The sequence below is a fragment of the Anas acuta genome, chromosome 2 (assembly GCF_963932015.1).
Source record: "Anas acuta chromosome 2, bAnaAcu1.1, whole genome shotgun sequence".
NCBI classification, from domain to species: domain Eukaryota; kingdom Metazoa; phylum Chordata; class Aves; order Anseriformes; family Anatidae; genus Anas; species Anas acuta.
In genome coordinates, this window is record NC_088980.1 from 103391240 (window position 1) to 103410518 (window position 19279).

Genomic DNA, 19279 nt, shown 5'->3' on the forward strand with positions numbered 1-19279 from the left:
ACGTGGAATATAAATTTGTGGGGATTTTTTGGGAGTGGGGGCTGCTTGTTTTTAACAAAAACAGTTGAAACAGTCTATTCCTAGAGTCTAGGGATCCAAGGGATCCAAGTTAAGTTGTATCATCACCTACCTATACCTGTCCATTTACGAGTAACATTTAAAAATCCTAATTTTCAACACACAATACAATACAAGGCAGAACACATATGTTCCTTTTTTCTTTTTTTCTTTTTTTTTTTTTTTTAAGAGATAAACAGATAGCTAAGAAAACCCTGACAACTGCATTTCTTTTTCAGACTCACCTGATGAACATAGCTAAATATTTAAACCTCAGAAAGCTCCGTAGCACATCTGCAGATTTCTGGCAATCGGTGGCTCCACTCTGAAATCAGCTTTTCTTTGGAAAGTCACCTCTGGAGCTGTGTGGTTTTTTGCCCACTAGTTGACAGCTATCATTAATTCAAAGAGAGGTGTGTGTCTATGTATGTATGTATGAATAATGGAATGAGACACAGCTGGTAAAACTAGCAAAGCATAAAGGTAATGTCTTGACCACTCGTCGCTATTACAAAATCCTATGGCATTTCTCTCTGGTGTATTAGTCTTGCAATGAGGATAATTACATTCAGTCTACTTAAATCCTTAGCTTAAATAGCTACTGTAGTCACATATAGAAAGATATTTGCACGTCTGGGTCCTACTTAAGCGACTTAACTGCCATTGAAAATAGGGACAAGCATACCTTCTGAATGTGGCTTATACATGGCATTATTAAGGAATTTATATGAAGAGCCTACGCAAGTCTGTATTTCACTTTCTATATGTCTAAAATATATATATTTCTTTTTTTTCCTACAATAAGCAGTAGCAATAGGCATCTGGGTGGAAAATACTGTAAAGCCTGTTATTGCTCTTTTTGAGTCAAAGACCATCATTGTCATGAAACACGCTCTGCAAGTGAGGTCTTGAAACTGAAATAACACTTTGACCTCCTCACCAGAGACCAGAATTTAAAATAAATAAATAAATAAATAAACAAATAAATAAATAAATAAAAGAATCTGATTTATATGGTTCAGCAAGCAGTTAGGTTCACTTAGCCCTGCAGAATAGGGGCGGGGGGGGCCGGGGGAGGGGGGAGAAACCCTAATTATTATCATCATCTAATCAGGCTCAGTATATTGCAAAGTACTGCAGAATTTAATGTCTGTGGGTGCCATTCAAAGATCTCTGAAATCTATCTTTATTATGCATAAACATTTTTGTACACAGTTATTAACTTGACAAATGATGTCTTTTTAGAATCCGTAATAGAAAGTGTGGCCAACTGAAGTGTTCCAGGCAATATGTAGAAACAGTTGTGCTCGTGTAGGAATCAGGCTTTCCAACAGAGATCTCTAAAGCCCCATTTGTACTTGAAAGACATGCCTCTTGTTTTGCTTTATTTTTTGCTAGCCAAATCTCTCATCTGTATTCTGTGAGACACACCTTTCAACTGTGGAGGAAAAACAATGTTTTAGTGTTCTGTGGGGAGGGAAGATAAGGAGGGGGAGAAGAAGGAGGGAAAGAAGGAGTATTTCCCCAGTTACCTGGAAGATTAAAAGCGCTCTTCTAATTCACAAGCTCTTTGATATGCATAAAGGAGGAAGTTGTTTCAGGAAAGCATAAGAAACATTTGACAAAACCAGAAACGGGATCAGAGAAAAATCATCTCTGCTTTTACGTTCTGGCAGCACCATTGGAGTCCCTCTTTCTGATCAACAGAAGTTTCTTTTACCTGGAATACAGCGCAGGATGTGGTAGGAGGTAACTTATGTCCCCAGTCTGGCAGCACTACTTGTGCTTTTACTGCACGTTCCTACAACAAAAGGGCAGGGGCTGAAACGTGCCATGGATCTGGACTTCACACAAGAAAAACGACTGTTCTAGAATATGTTATATGTCTGTGAGCATTTATTTTTGGATGTTAGGCAGTTGGAAACACTATTATTTGTATTTATATTTATATTCTGAGACATAAAATAGTAAAACATGGAGTCTGGATAAATTGCAACAGTTTTGCTAAGGAGGCATTCACCATACAGGTAATATTACCATGTATTTGAACCCAGCTATGGCAATTCAGAAATCGGCTGCTCTTCACTGAAGGCAAGTATCAGAGAGTGAGGGTGCAATGCTTAGAGTTGACACGGCACCGACTGGGTTCATTAGCATGACGGGATGCAAAATGGATGAGTCAGGCTTCATCTGCAGCATTAACCCAATATCGTTCCTTCAAGGGTCCAAAATGCTGACGGCCCTACAGTTACAGTAATCTGCACCAAGAAATGAATCTTTTGTAACAGGGAAGTTACAGGGACCTCACTTTCAAAACAATATTAATTGAAGCGTGTTAGTTATGGCACCGTGTAGAGATTAAGACAAGTGTGAAAACCCAGCGCAGGGCTGCGTTCAATTAATCACACGAGCACCAATGTTGTTCAACATTCCAGCAGCTAATTAGCACACGGATGGTATCTGAGTAATAGCTGGCTGGTGCATATATGGCCACACATCTGTTTCCCACCTCTCTGCATCACTCTGCATGTTCACAGCCTACACACATTTCTCTCCCGAAGTCCTAATTAATGGACAGCTTGTGTTGCAATAAGCAGAGAAATCGCTGTCACCTGCTGCAAGATGAGAGGCTCCACACATCTCGGCCACTAGCGTCAAACATTAATGCGTGGAGTTCAGTACATTATGTCTAAAGAGCAGGCACTTCTGCGGGTCTGGTTTATTAACTACGGGAGCTTCATGGCCAGAAGGGCTGTCGGAAGCTTCAAAGAATCACATACCAGTCCGTATTGCAACACGGTTCAGTCTAAGCTTTGCTTGCTTAAGCTGGCTTCCTCTCAATTCCTAGTACACGGTTCCCGTCAGCCTACTCTCCTGCGCCGGGGATCCGTCGGGCTGCTGGCCACCCCTCCCGGGGCAGTGGCTGGCTTGCAATAGATAATCCAGCACGGGCTGGCAGAGATCCCACAGTTTTCACTGTTAAGCAACTTGGTGTGCCAGCCTAGCCAGTTATCCTCCTTCTATGAAAGAGCAGCCCAGATTTCTGCTTGCATGAAATGAAAGAAAGCTTGAATGCGATGGAAGAAATTTCGTTTGAGTTAGGGAAACTGCACAGCAGGACTCGGATCGTAGCTGCACACAGTCACGGTTCAAAGCAACTTACTGGGGACTTCAGGTTCATATTTCCCGTGGGAGCCCACACACTGTCCTCCTGGATGAGATGGAGGAAACGTCTGCTTCTCAAGTTCTCAGTCTGTCTTACAGTCAGAAACCAGTTAAAAGCCTGAAACCTCAGCCCTATTAGACATTTCCTAAACACTACTCTCTGGCTAGCTGATACACAACCGGACTCAGTGTTCAGAGTCTTCCTCTCTTTAAATATTGTTAAATTCCTGCATCCACAACACTACACGGTAATGACGCCTACAGTCTCAGGAGATATGAAAAAAAAAATATTTTATCAGCTTTGAATTGCGCTGAGTGATCTTTTAATCTTATGACACAACCTAAGTTCCTGACCCGCCTTCTGTTCATCACTCGTAGTACTGTGTACTTTTTTATTTCCCCACTATTTATCTGCACTCAAAAGTAAACAATTCCAACCTTTTTGGTTTCTATTCATATCAAAGTTTGTTTACAACTTCTTTCTGCTGTTTTCCGACGTTTTCTACATCTGCGGCATGCCTCTGTGCTGCAACAATAATTAAACATGACATTCCAGATAAAGGTGAAGTGTTGATTTATGTAACTACATCGTAACATTTCACATCCTACTTTTATTGATTCAAGCTATTTTATCTGACCACAACTATGTTCTGTAGAGAGGTCTTTATTCAGCCCTCCATAGTGATACTTTGGTCCTTTTCCTTAAATTGCACAATTAATTAGGATCCAATAAACTGTATTAATAGCACATACTTTGCCCTCCAGTATGAATTACTTTGCATTAATCGAGATGGAATTTCATCCATCATTCTGTTGACTGCTGACCTCGTTTGATTAAATCTTTCTGATATTCCTCTTCAGACTTCACTAACTTAGACCACACAACCAAATATCATTACATTCACCATTTTTTAAGATACGCTGCCCCAATTTTAGAATTATGGTTGACTGATGAAACTGCTATTCTTCTGCCCCTAATCACATTTTAATGCAAATGGATTTAGGTACCTACTTGGAGTCTACTTAGCATATCCATTTCCTCACTCTTAGATGTTGACATGTAACTGAAAATTTAAAGATAAGCCTATTAATACTGGACAGTATGTGCTAAAGTTAACAAACAACATAAAGCACATCCTGTTTTAATATATATATATATATATATTTATTTATTTAATTCTCACTGTCAGCTTATGACTATTTCTTCCAGTATAATACCTGTTTTTCTGATGTTATTACAGCTTAGCATCTCTTTGCACGTTTCTTCAACCATATAAAATTTGTGTTGTCTTTTATTAATTCTGCAAAGTAGATGAATATAATCATCTCTATTTTATAAATAAAGCGTGAAGGAAGAAAAAGAATACAGGTTTCTTCAGGACTGCACAGGAAGTCTGCTTTAGAGGTGCCCAGAAAACCTGGATTTGTTGGCAAGACCTACACACCAATCACCAATTCTTCCATTCTTTGTATCATTTATAGAATCATAGAATATCCTGAGTTGGAAGGGACCCTTAAGGATCATCAAGTCCAACTCTTGACACCGCACAGGTCTACCCAAAAGTTCAGACCATGTGACTAAGTGCACAGTCCAATCTCTTCTTAAATTCAGACAGGCTCGGTGCAGTGACCACTTCCCTGGGGAGCCTGTTCCAGTGTGCAACCACCCTCTCTGTGAAGAACCCCCTCCTGATGCCAAGCCTAAACTTCCCCTGCCTCAGCTTAACCCCGTTCCCGCAGGTCCTGTCGCTGGTGTTAATGGAGAAAAGGTCTCCTGCCTCTCGACACCCCCTTACGAGGAAGTTGTAGACTGCGATGAGGTCTCCCCTCAGCCTCCTCTTCTCCAGGCTGAACAGGCCCAGTGCCCTCAGCCGTTCCTCGTACGTCTTCCCCTCCAGGCCTTTCACCATCTTCGTAGCCCTCCTCTGGACACTCTCCAACAGTTTCATGTCCTTTTTATACTGTGGTGCCCAGAACTGCACACAGTACTCGAGGTGAGGCCGCACCAGCGCAGAGTAGAGCGGGACAATCACCTCCCTCGACCTACTAGCGATGCCGTGCTTGATGCACCCCAGGACACGGTTGGCCCTCCTGGCTGCCAGGGCACACTGCCGGCTCATATTCAACTTGTTGTCAACCACAACCCCCAGATCCCTCTCTTCTAGGCTGCTCTCCAGCGTCTCATCGCCCAGTCTGTACGTGCAGCCAGGGTTTCCCCGTCCCAGGTGCAGGACCCGGCACTTGCTCTTATTGAACTTCATGCGGTTGGCGATCGCCCAGCTCTCCAACCTATCCAGATCCCTCTGCAAGGCCTTTCCACCCTCATTCGAGTCCACAACTCCTCCAAGTTTGGTGTCATCAGCAAACTTGCTCAAAAGTCCTTCCTTCAGTTCTCATAACAAGGGAATTTATTTTTTCCCATGCGTTATATAATAGGCCTCTAAAAAGGGTACAACAGTTTGAAACCTGTGGTTTATGGCAAAGCATTTGCTGGAGGAGCATGGGGAGCACCAATACTCATGGCCAGTTGACTGATCTTCTACATTGCAATGACCCATCAAAAGTGACAGGTATTCACGAGAGCCACAGCTTCATACAAACAACAGCCACATACACCTTTCATCCCAGTCATTAAAACAAACAAGCCAGTATACCTTTGTTGAGAACAACAGCAACAAAAAAGAGTAAGTTTGCAACATAATGATTCCAGCTAGCAAATCTCTGACCAGTAGGAACAGTCCCTTCTTCAGGAATATCTGAGTCAACTGGAAAGACGTCAGAATCATTTCCTATTGAAACAGCTGAAAGGTTCTGCAAGTCCACAGTGTTATTCTTGGCATTAGCTGCAAAGCATTGCACACCGAAGAAGAGAATGTGAAGAAGCATGACATTTCTCCTGGCCAAATGAGCTACGTTTAAGAACTAACACAGAACTACCTGAAACTCAGGAGATGTAGAACACGAACTACCCAAGAACTGAGAAGCCAGTTCCCACTAGAACAGATGATAACGCACACGTTCTTGCAGGACCCTGTATTTGAATAAACACAACCCTAGCCCAACCAGCCTTAGTCACACTAATTTGTTTACACACACATTCTTTATCTTAGACCGCAAAAAAAAAAGAACATTCTAAATCTTGGTAAAATACAGAAGAAAGGAAAGATTGTTTTGGAGAACTGTGCTGCCAAGAACACAATAATATCGCCAGCAGCCCCCACACATTTGTTATTGCATTCAGCACAAGTGCCGGATGAACATCTGCACTGTAAAAAATCAGCCCATTAGCTCCTTCAGCTTGTTAGCATATTTTAATACTGTGATCACAGCTTTCTATTTCTATCAAGGTGCTACTAGGTGCCAGACTCAGTATTCACATCGTGCGTCATTATTATCTCCATACCCACCAGGTTCTTAATGTCTTACTTCTGTGAACCTATTACACAGCAATACTGAAACACAAGAAAAGAAGGGGGAGAAATCCGAGAGGAAGGGAAGAGGAAGCCACTGGCATAGCGATACTGCTGGCAAGATAAGTTAAGCTGTGATCTTATCTGTAGGGTTGCACTAATGCTGTGCTACATACATCTCTCTCTATCCACACAGACCGTGTTATAAGTTAGAAAAAATCATCCGTCACCGACAGAAAGTAACTTAACTTTCTCTCCTGACCTGTTTTGCTTTAGCTCCTTACAGTGGCTTAGTTGGTCAACTTTCTCATTTATGGGCTAAACAGAACACAAAAACATATTTTCGCCTCGATTTTAATCCAAACCCTGTGATTAAAAGCATGGGTATTTTTAAACAAAGAGAGAGAATCCATATTATTTTCACGGAGCCAAGGAGGTGTAGATGTTTCCATGTTGCTACTGGTATTTTTCTTAATGCAAACTACCCTGTATTCCCTTCTTACATAAGATATCCATGTGAATAAACCAAAAATGAGGGCATGTCTGCTGTAACGTACACACACATACTCCCACGGTTCCTGATACCTGTGTGCTACACAGTCAGGGGTGACAACTGTGGTTTGTACATGCAGTAGGTTGTGTGTGTGTGCATTTGGCTTTTCAAGCATCCAGGCCAAATTTAAGCCGGCTTTCGTTACAAAATGAACTTGGTTCACTCTTAAACAAAGCTGTTGCAGTCCACAAATCCTGAACCAAAACAACAACAAAAAACATTGTTCAGAAAAACAAAACAAAACAAAAACAAACAAACAAAAAAAACAGTATGTTTACAGAAATTTAGGGTATCGGTCCCTCACAAAGTAACCAAGACCCAGGCAAATCATCTTTTAAGTTGTAGTGAATTCATCACTTTCAAGCTCGTGTCCTATATTCAAAATGCCTTAACATGAAAAGCATATGCTGAACAGAAGAAACCAACATGCCCTCGCATTTACTGGCTTGCAGGGGGTTGATGGATCTCCTTGTGTTCTTGTATTTGTAAAACAGAGACATTTTCTCTTTACCTCCCCTTCCTAAATACCGAATTCTCTCCGAAGGGCAGAAATGTTGTGCTCCTCCTGAGGAGCAGTACAGCATTCCTCCAAGGATGCAGGTTTACTGGGAAAAGCATAACTGTGTGTCTGATTTACTTACACTCTTTCACTTCACATCTGCTATTGGTCATTGCCAGATTCAATATTGGGCTAGCTGAGCCTTTGATCTGACCCAGGACAGCTGTTCCTATGAATTCATTTAACTAGCTAACATTATTCCAATAAAGCACCTTGTCTTAAGCCAAACCGGACTTTACTGTTGAAAATAAATGCTATATTACGTTCTGCTAGCATAGGCTCATTCTAAACAAACACAAATCCATGAATGCTCATGAGAGACCCCCTGTTCTAAATTCTGGTTCTTTGCTCTTCTCTTTCAGTTCTCTGGAACAAAATGTGACAAATGAGAGTATCTTGAACTGAGATTTTCAGAATGAGGGAGAAGAGGAAAAGCAACAATTCGCTCTTAATTCCCAAACTCTCCTGTATTCAGGGGAAGGTCTTTAAGCATATGCAATATGCTTAAAAAAGCAATGCAAAGACTAACCCTGCAGTTTCAATGGAAACCCTAAACCAGTCGAGGATGTAACACCACTGAATGCAGCACTCCCACCCGTGGCCACTTGTACTGCCCTCTGCCTTGTGCTGGCACAGGCACTTGCACAGCTGAGCTGAGAACAGAATCAAAGACATGACATTGGCTGAAACCAAGTGGAAGTTTCTCAGAGTTAATCAGAACCAGATCAGGGCTCCAACCCAATTCCTCTGTGGCTGCCCAAACATTTGCACAGGGACAAGCGAGGGAGTAACCACAAGGGGCAACACAGGCTTGCGCCAGTCTTGAATGCTTGCAAAACTGCAGAGTAATAGGCTTTCTCAGACTTTCCAGTCCAAGAAAAATAGTTGCACACTAATGGCCAAAGCAACATGCTTCAGTTAAACACTGTTGTGATAGAGAAACACATCATTTCACACACAGGGCAGTCCACGGAGTTCACTGAAAAGCATGGATTTCTTTGAGCATCAACATGTTGTATTTTAAGCCACACAGAAACTTCAGACATAAAATTTGCAGTGTGTATTTACACCAGAATGCACAATCAAACTCCTAAATCATCTCCACTTCAAATAGTTGCTTCAAAACAGAAGGAGAAAATGAGCCTGCTTAAGAAAAATCAAGGTGGCTCATTTCATCAGGGAGACGAAGATGGTGACTACATCTGAAGATAAAGGGTCAGATATACATGTGCAGAATGAAAAGCAATCAAAGATCACAGTCTAGTATTCCTAGAGAAGGAAACTTGTTCAGTTTGAATGTGTCTGTTTATTGGGAGGGCGGACTTTTTTTTTTTTTTAAAAAAAAAGTTACCTCTAAGCATGTTTTTTGAAACACTTTAAGACCTATGAATATGTGAGTAATCTTTATACTAGCTAAACACTTGAACAGATTCCAGTGCTATATAGAAGAAATAATTTGTGACTGCTCCTGTAGGCATTTGTACCAGCCAAGCGCAAACAACACAAACGCAGTCTTCCTAGTGAGTATTTACCAGTGATAACAGATCTGAACGAATGAAATGGAGAATGATGTCTTTAAAATTCATGCAGGAAGATTTTAGAACTACATCTAAAACTCAGAGATTTAGCCAAGTAGCTCCCAGGGCACTGAACAGAGTGACCCCTACAAATGAAAGTGCACAGGAAGGAAAAGGAGCAATGAGCAATACTTACTGACATGGATGGAAAATAAAATCAACAAAAGTTGCTCAGTCCCATTCTATGTGATTTCTCATCCATGTGCAAGCACCTATTAGTTGTACATGGCAATAACATCTGACAATAAATAACTGTCTCGCAGTTTATTCTCTTCCTCTCTCCAGCAGAAGAATTGTGCATATGCAATGACACTGTATGGTGGTTTCTGTACATCTAGGCCTGCATTTGTGGACTATTTTTGCTACTAAGAACTTCTGGTGGAGAAAACAACTTGAAAACGATGCTTTGCAAGTATGCAAGAGTCCGTTTCCCTGCCTCATACTGGTCTGCAAGGAGCTCCTGTCTCTTGCAGGGCCAAGCACACTTGTAAGTTAGAAAGTCACATCATAAGTGATGCATGGCATTATTTCTCTGAGATTTCCAGCCTGAAATTTAGACACTCTCTCCGATGCATGAAAATCAGCCTTTGAACCAAGATTTTAAAACACTGTATACTTCAGGAATGTAAAATTCTCTTTTACATATATAAGAAATCAGTAATAGAAAAGGGAAACAGGAATAAAAGATATAATCTGATTAAAATGTAATGTTTAATACTAGATGAAGTTTTCTAAAAGCTCATGGGAATTGAATAAGGGATGAATGAAATGCATATGAAGAACACACACACACAGTTCTAGCAAATTTTGTTTCTACATCTTTTTGATTAATGGCGATACAACTTACACACTTCACAAATGAATAATATCATATTTCAGAGCTCTTGGAATCCCCACACTCTCATCTGCAGGGCACTGAGATTTTATTTCTTTTCTCATTAGCTGTAGAAATATGATTAATGTTTAGCTGGTTTAGCCCTGTTTGTAAGCAGATGCAAATACCTGACGTACTGGCATATTTCATAGTTATTATTGGCCACATACGTGTGTCTGGCTTGTCTGAGTTGCTAATAGTGTAATGCTCCAGAAGAAAAATGGGTAAACTCTAGCGTTACTGAATTCCACTTAAGTTTTATTACAGAATTCATGGGACCAGCAGTCTACTTCATCGCTTACATTAAATACTAGCAAATACAGTATTTTTAAATGTACAGACAAAATACTAGAGTAAGAAAAACACAGAATTGACCTTAATGCTTCCCTCTTTTCAAATGTCCAGGCTCATACTAATTGCCAACTTTCCATGATGTGCTTCAAAAATACGCAAAGATGAAATGATTTCAAAACAAAGCACAGGACCTGTTCAGAGCACTTCAAGAACGAAGGCTACATTACAGGCTGAAAACAAACTGGGCTTTCTAAGTAAAAAATAAAATAAATGTCCATCTAGAGTTTAGTTATATATGCAGAAGTAAAACCAAGGAAGCTATAGCTTATTCTGTAACACAAAACCCAGAAAGCCTCTCGCTTTTCAGGTAAGTTACCATATGTATTAACTTGGTATTTTTGTTGTTGTATTGCACTAGTTAAGAAATGCTCATCACTTGAGGTACATATGATTTTTTTATTGCCTTATCACATTTTGTGTTTAGAGACAAAGAAAAGCACCAGTGCCAGAGATCACTAAATGGCGCACCGTCCTCCGTGCTCCTCCTTCCCAAAGCGCATGTAACCTCATGAAACCTCGCCTTAACGCACAGGCCATGAGGAGCCACAGGTAGGGAGAAGGGATGAAGCCATCTGAGCCAGTGGGCCACACCAAGAGGCGGCAAGCAGCGTGTTCCCAGGTACGTGCAGCGACTGAACCCACCGATGAACAGAGCTGACGGAGCCGCGCCGCGCGCAGGCCTCACGGCCCACTGGCGGCTCTCCCCATCCAACGCCCCTACCGGGGGCTCTACACCTGAGCTACAGCTCTCTCAATCCCCGGGCACATAAAGCTGAAATCAATAGTGCCATAACACCGTGCCTCTCCTTTCCTCCCTAAAGGCTGGTAATAGACGAGCTGCAGCTGAAATCAGTATCGACCCGCTATCAGCAGCAGCGGGCCTTTTCCCCAGCCTGCGGAGGCCGGCCGGCATTGATTGCCATCTGATTAGAGGAGAGCGCGTCCTGACTTTCCCCAGTCACTTAAGCCGGCGTCTCGTTGCTTGTCCTTAGAGACCACAGCTCCACTCAGGCAGAGAGCGTCTAGACAGTATTCATGATCCATCTGTCTGGCACAGCCAGGCTGATGACAAACTCTATTAGAACCGAAACAATTTTTTTTTCTCTCTTCCCTCCTCCCATCTCCCTTTTCCTCTGAGAAGCAGTAATCTGACACTGAAAATTACTATCATTGTTGCAATTCTCAAAATAGCAGTGCCAGACTTTCATTAACATCAATGCTAGACTGCTAAATATTTAAAGAAATGGATAAATTTCACCTGAAGTGGGACAGCCCAGCACACATGAAAGCAGAAGCACAATCAAAATGTAAATCTAAGCGGTTGTTTTTATCTGCGCAAATTCAGTGTCACAGTCAGAGGGGGATGCCAAAGGTCTCTTTAAACAAAATATTTTCCTTTGATTGAGCTTTTTGTTTTTAAAACAGAATCATTCTCCAGCCCCCTGCAGATCCCTACAAAGCTGAGAGCTGACAGAAGTAGGTGGGGGTGGTGAGAGGGAGAGCCAGATATTTGTGGTGCGCTTTCTCTTTTACCTCGCAGAGGAAAATGAACTCCTACAGCAAACCCTGCGATGCCAAAACAGCCACACCACATCAACTCCATCAATGCTGACAACTTGACATTTGATGTAGACGTCATTTTCACGACAAGATGGATTTAGTTTCCTTTTTTTTTTTATCGTTCTTCAAATTTTCATACATGTCAATACTTACATTTAACATGCCCATGAACACACACAGATCACAGCAAGGATGACCTGCACTGTTTTCCACCAAACAAAGCCCTAAAATCTCCACCATCTCTAAAAATCGCAATGCTACTCAATTAGATGCGACTTCAATACTGCAGCCTGCAAACAGACAACAGACTACACTTTCCATTTCAAAATCTAATTTACTTCTAGCAGGACAAGGCAGGCTGATCATTTGTTGCGAAACAAAGGGAAATGCTCTAACAAATGAACTGTGTCCTGCTAGAAACAGGCACATTGTTTCAATTCCTCAGAGTCCAAATTTTGCAGGTCACATGCAGCAGCAAGCTGCCCACAAGGCCAAGTCTGTAATGTTTAAAATTCTACTCTTAATTGCATTTTTCCAATCACAGCTTCATGCAGTTAACACAGCCTCAACCTCAAAGTAGTGTTAAAAGAATAGCCGTCTGTATTATCTCAGTAAGTATTAATAGCTGAGGAAAATACAAACAATAAGTGGACCTACCAGAAGTTGCCATGAGCTCCTTGGGAAGAAGCGACCCATAGTGAAATACAGAGTTCTCTTTGGGTGTCCCCACTGAGGAAAGGGGAGGGTATATTTTAACACTCAGTACCTAACCTGTTACCTTGACACATTCAGCTTCGATGTCTTAGCACGTATTTTGAGCAACTGACACTTCCTGGATGGCAACTTGTGTTGTCTGCAATCAGTTTCTAACCCACATTACCTAATACATCTTTTGCTGGTGCTGATTTCTCCCAGCTGCCCTCTGTGCTATACAGAACTAAACTGCCCATATAGCGGCGTAAGGAAGCTCTACCTACAAGTCAGCAGAGGAAAACTAATAAAAAAAAAAAAAAAGGGCTGCAGAAATACACATTTTGTATACGTGAGACATCTTATTGAGTTCAGCAACAACATTTAGAAAGACTGAACTAACAGCCTTCACAACACAGCCAGAGTAAGAACAGCAAGGAGGAACACTCAGTGGATGAGATTTAAACTACCCTAACACAATGCAATAGCATCTGCTATAATCACAAGATCCTGGGAGCAGGTCACCCACAAAAAATGTCTTTCTATACCACTGCTCATGCAACTTCACTAAACAAAACAATGAGCTACAATGAGACATTCTGGATTTGGCTGCTGGCAAGAACACAAATGAGAAATGCTTCAGTAGCCTGGAAATATAGGCTACCACTAACATGGCACATACGGCTTAAATAAACTGAAGCAGGGCTTCCGTATGAAAAATTATTTAGACATTGTTTGGGGGCAGTATATATATTATTGTGAAACGAGATTAATATTGTCTCTACAGAAGAATAGAAGTTTTGAATACAGTGGGAGAAAGAGATTCATTGAAAAAACTGCACATGGGAAAGAATACCACATTAGGGCTGACCTGCTTGATGTAAAGATCACAGCAGTTCCAGCAAAAACCAGACAGCAATCCTGCCCAGATGTGGACCAGCATACGCTTAGACATTGCTCCTTCATCAGTTCCCTGCCCATTCAAGAACTGCACACAATCAAGAAGATGAAAGAACAGAGCTGATATGTAACACTAACCAGCCTAGAAATTCTTGCTTTAGATTTCCTCTTTATTGGTTTTGTTTTCTTTTTACAGTGCTGTGTTACCTTCTTGCCACTAATTAGAAGCCAATCAATGTATGTATTTCTATGTTGGAAGGCAGCCTCATCAGCTAGGACATTTCTAGAACATACATTCTGATACGCTCAACATAATAAATATCACTAATCCTCATTTCTTTTAAATACTGTTTATAATTGTATTATTTTTCCACTTAACTTTATTCTTTTATCTTTGGTTCACCGTTAGGACCACTGTTTTACTTTTTTTAAATTTGGTTTAGAACAGAAGTCTCTTCCTTCACCAGCACTTGTTGCACAGTCCCTATTGCAAAGAAAAAGTACATTCGTTATTGATATCCAAAACTGCAACAAATAATGAAATGCTCATTCTGCCACAAGGTAAGCAAAAAGTTAAACACTTCAGAATCCTCCTGATGATAAATCAAGTATTTCCTCTACAACCTACTAATTTGCCATGTTGTTCCAAACCAGCAAACACAGTTCTTGAAGAACTTAACAAGACTGTCTATGTAATTATTCTGCTTCTCTCAGCGTTGGGGAGGTCTTAAATAGCAGGACTACAGTTCTGGACATCATATTTTAGAAGGAGTTGGATAAAATGAACAAATTAACAGATTTAAGGAAACAATTTAAGTGAAAGAACTTGGTATTATTATTATTATTATTATTTAATCTACCAGAGGGGAACCATCCTCACATGTGCAAAAGGCCGGCATGAGAAGGAAACAACACCAACCTTAGCTCCTGTGGAAGAAGTAGGAAACCTACCGCCAAAGGCTTCTTAGAGACAAATTTTGTCAGGTTTGTTGTAGATGAACTTCATCTTCCCTGAGACAGGGGGGACCACCAGCCAGATTACCTGCACCACTCCCTTTCCCGCTTGCCTTTCTTCACATCAGTGAGCTGTTCAACTGCCTCAGGGGAGAGAGGCAATTTGAGGGAAGACTGGGAAGTTTACCAACCCTGGATCTAACAAGAAATGATTTGTAGACTCTAAAGGCCTTTGAGGAGAAGGCCAGGACACAGTGCTACTTCTGCTGCAACTACAGCCCGATTACCACTGGCATAGAGGTTTGCTGAAAAATGAATCAATCAATGAGGCTTTAGGAGCTCAAATTGACCACTTGGACTCCAAGAAGGAACTCACAGGGTGTCCCCATCATCCCCCAGCCATCTACAATGCATCCACACAGTCATCAACAGTCACCACAAGCACTGCATGAGGCTGCAGAGACTTTGGGGTCTGGACTTACAGTGCTGTCTATATTACCACCAACAAATAAGGAAATAAATGTTCACACGCAATGCAATTACGTTCTCTTGCCTGTAATATCACCCTGGAACAAGCTTGTCCCAAGATTTCCAAAATAAGTGCCCCAGCTGCTGCTTGTTACCAAAGCAATGCTCAGTCCTTCACTCCATCTGCTACTACAGCGGTTTTCGGAGCTCCTTTTGGCCCAACAGTTGTGCTGACTTGCTTTCTTAATGAAGGAGCTGCACAGTATCTCAGTCAGAAAATCCCTCTTTTTGTACTTTAAAGATATGCTTACAGCTTAGCATCCACAAATTATAAGGCATATATTTTTTTAACAAGTCAACAGCCAAGGCCAGACTAAGTTCATGGAGAAATACACACGACATTTCTATCTGGACCTGTCATCCAAGTCTACAGCCAGTCCTGGGGCTTCAGCAAGACTTCCATTCCAAAAACCAAACCAAAAGCAAAATACAATGAAATAATATATACATATATGTAGGTCAATACTATTTCAAAATGTTTGAAATCACAGCAAAAGTGCAAAAATATGTTAAGTTGGAGGTTAGAGGGAAGAGAAAGAAGGGAATATATCCAACACCTAACAAGCTTCTATTATGAATTCACTCTAGTGATCACATTTAATATTGCATATATTTAATACAAAAACTACAGATACATACTGCTTGTAATCTCTATTATTAATAACAACATAATTTACACAGATATTCATAACCCAGTCACAGCTAGAACTCAAACAGATTTTCGAGAGCTGTCGTTATTGGCAGCACCATGCCATTGGAAAGCAGTGCCAGATACCTCATTCCATACACAAGTTTCTCCATTAGACACTGACCATAGCATGGACCTATTGATCTGTGGCAAGCAATTGTCAACCCTAGCTGGAAGGAAATGGGTTAGGGAGCATGTGACAAATTGTCTTCTTTCTAATAAATGCAATGCTTGTTTCTGCTATCCTTGCATTAAGTAAAGCGTCTCCAAAAGCAGAATTTTAATCTTTTTAAAAGTAAATGTTGACGTAACACAGTACCCTGATGTATGACAGGAAATCATCACAGTAACAGCACTTCTATTGTACTTGTAGACCAGACACATTACTGGAAAAGTTATCCTCCATCCAGAAAGCTGAACTGTGCTTTAAAAATAGTTGCAGAAGATGCAAAAACAAAATCAAAACTTGATTTCAGTGTCCATCACAGAGGGTAACGTACTAAGAGAGGAATTCTGGTGATAAACTCTATCACTCTGAGATATTTATACACCAAAAGAATAATAACTAAAGCTATTTTAAATATATATCCACAAAAGCTCACTGACCTTCCAAATGGTGCTGATATCAACACTAATACAATATATTCAGTTCACAGAAATGATGACTAGAAAGATTACAACATATAGTCTCAATACTATATGAAGACTATGCACACACAAAGCACGGAACATTTTTTAGAAACTTGGGAAACATTTTTAATCACTTCCAATATTATGCTTTCTTTTTCAGAAGCCGCACACAATCCATACAATTGCAACCTCGTACCTGCAGCACAAACTCCTCCACTTCCCTCCACATGACTACAACTTTCCAGATTTAGAAACCTGAAGAAAGCGTATTATATAGCACTGCTGGTTCAGAGAAAAACAGCGTTTACTTCCTCTGTCTCATCCCCCCCGACATCAAACAGCAGACCAAGTTCCTGAACACGCTGACTTCTGAGGTAACAGACATATTCCACGTACATACGTTCACTGATCCACACGAAGAGCAAGTACTCACAGCTAAAGATGCCTGGAGGTGGATGCTCTGTTACAAGCAGACAGTTCTCTTCATCACTGTTATCCCCACAGTCATTCTGTTGGTTACAAATCAATGAACCAAGATACAAGCATTTACCACTGGCGCAGGTGAATTTGCACTCTGAAAGGCAAAAAGGAAAGCAAATCAAAAATTGGTGAGGAAATCAGTGCTTACCTTCTTCACTAGCTAGAATAACTGATATTAAAAGCAACTGATATTTTTAAGTAGATGCCATCATGGTGGATAGGTCTTTCACACTTCATCACCCAAGTAAATAACGTAGTATTTGTAAGCACTGCAAGCATAAATTATATCTGATGATGTGTGATAGACTTCAGATCACTAGAATCAATCTACTAATAAACCAGATTTCCCTTTTGGGAAAACTCAACTTCTTAAAAAACAAGCAATACTTTTTCTAGTTCATGTTGATCACAATTAGTTCACTTAGGACAAAGACTGTATTTTCAGATATGTTTGTGTAGCACCTTGCATATTTGGGGCAAGACAGCACTATGAATAAATATAATCATTATCCCACATTTTACAAAAATAAATAAATAAATCTTGTGCAATATAGAACAGCACCAGCTGTAAGGCAGTAGTGTAGTTTGTAACAAGCAACAATCCTGTCCAGACACAGACAATTATTCCTTAACTACCTTCCCAAAGCCAATCTGCCAGTCTCCCAACTAATTACAATCACGCACTCAATGTCTGCACATTGAACTCCCACACGCCAGTTTGCTTTACAAAGTCAGTAAACTTCTAAAACCTCTATACAGTGTCTGGATGCTATACACAGGCATGCAGTACATTCTACATTTTGTTTATTAGAAAGAAATTAATAATTTCCGCTCAATGTGGTTCAGGCATGAGGAAAAACTCCTCTGAGACCAGGTATTTAAACAAAAACATGGTTAACTTGGGCTCCTTCTAACTTCTCTCCCTTCCTCCTTTTGTGCAAAAATAATTAACTAATCCTGTGTAAGATACCACACTGGACTTATCTCCATCTCTTCAAAAAACAACGTGAAGGAAAGACTCCTTACATCGGGTCCCACTCAAATTTTACACCAACAGGAGAGGTACCCACTTCTGTATGACCTTGGTGGACAACCTCCACCCTTGGCCTTCTGTTCACTGATAAAGATTCAGTAAGTGCTAACCGGTGGTAGCTCTTTATAGGAATTACAGCCTGGTGCCTAGTCATCTAGGATGTTTTTCTTTAATTTTCAGAGCCCAGTCAGTCATAGTTTCAGTCTGACTTACTTGTCCTCTATCTGAAATGGTAATATCTCAGTATTTAAATATGGCATTATATACCAGGAGTATCTGCTTGGTCAATAATTAAAATTCCATTGCCCTTCAGCTAAACTGATCATTTAAATGTCACCTCTAGAAACAAAGCTTAATAGTAAGCATTTGAAATATAATCAAGACATATTCCCAGAAATATAAACACTATTATAAAAAGCTTTTTCACTCGGCTTGTTCCAAAGATAAATACACTACACACAGAACAGGAGACATATTCTATCTAGACAAATTATAATTTAATGATTACACTTCCAGCATACTGAAAAATTCTGGCGATTCTCATTCAGAAGCAATGGCAAAGTAGCTGGAACTAAAACCAAGAAATACAAGTATTTTATTTAAAGTAGTGCCATTCTCTGAAACTTGGGCTTCCCTAGGGCTGCAGTTTGGGTTGGCTGTTTCTAAGAGAGGTGATCGCTTATACTTCCCAGCAAAGAGATAGCATTTGTTCATCTTCAATAGTATCAGCAAGAGATTTCCCATTAATCTTAACAGCACAAGGACTGGACTTGCTCTGAACTGAGACAACAGGAGCTATCATGCTAAAAAAAAAATAGAATGGTTATTGAGGCATGACTTGTACCCACATGTATTTGACATGCAACATAAGCACAGTAATTGTGAAGGGGAGGAAAATAAATTGGAAACGGGAATGGAATATTTTTTGTAGTGTATTTGCCTTTTAGGTAAGAGTGATTTGCAGACTTCACTCGGAAAACTTTTCATCACAAGTATTCATGATATCTTGGTACACACACCCACAAGGAGCTTCTGTGGTAAAATATATGCATCAAGATGTACAACAGATAAAATGCTACTTAAGAATATAAATAAAAGCCATAAAATGCTACATAAGAAAAACAAGCATTTCCCGTGCATTTAAAATGTACCTTTCCATCACACTTGGTCAAACTGCACTTAAAAATCATTAAAGTATTTGCCTAATAACTCTTCAAGATTTACAAACTATTCAGAATAAATTGCACAATCAAATATTGTACAAGCA

The 19279-nt window shown here is 40.4% G+C and overlaps 1 protein-coding gene across 1 annotated transcript in view; it reads right to left on the reverse strand.

Moving 5' to 3' along the window:
• The window catches only part of LDLRAD4 (low density lipoprotein receptor class A domain containing 4), a 282164-nt gene that overhangs the window by 126046 nt on the left and 136839 nt on the right, over nt 1-19279 (reverse strand). The window contains exon 4 of the mRNA XM_068671423.1: nt 16933-17073. Coding sequence (XP_068527524.1) covers nt 16933-17073 — 141 coding nt within the window. The remainder of the gene's footprint in view (nt 1-16932; nt 17074-19279) is intronic.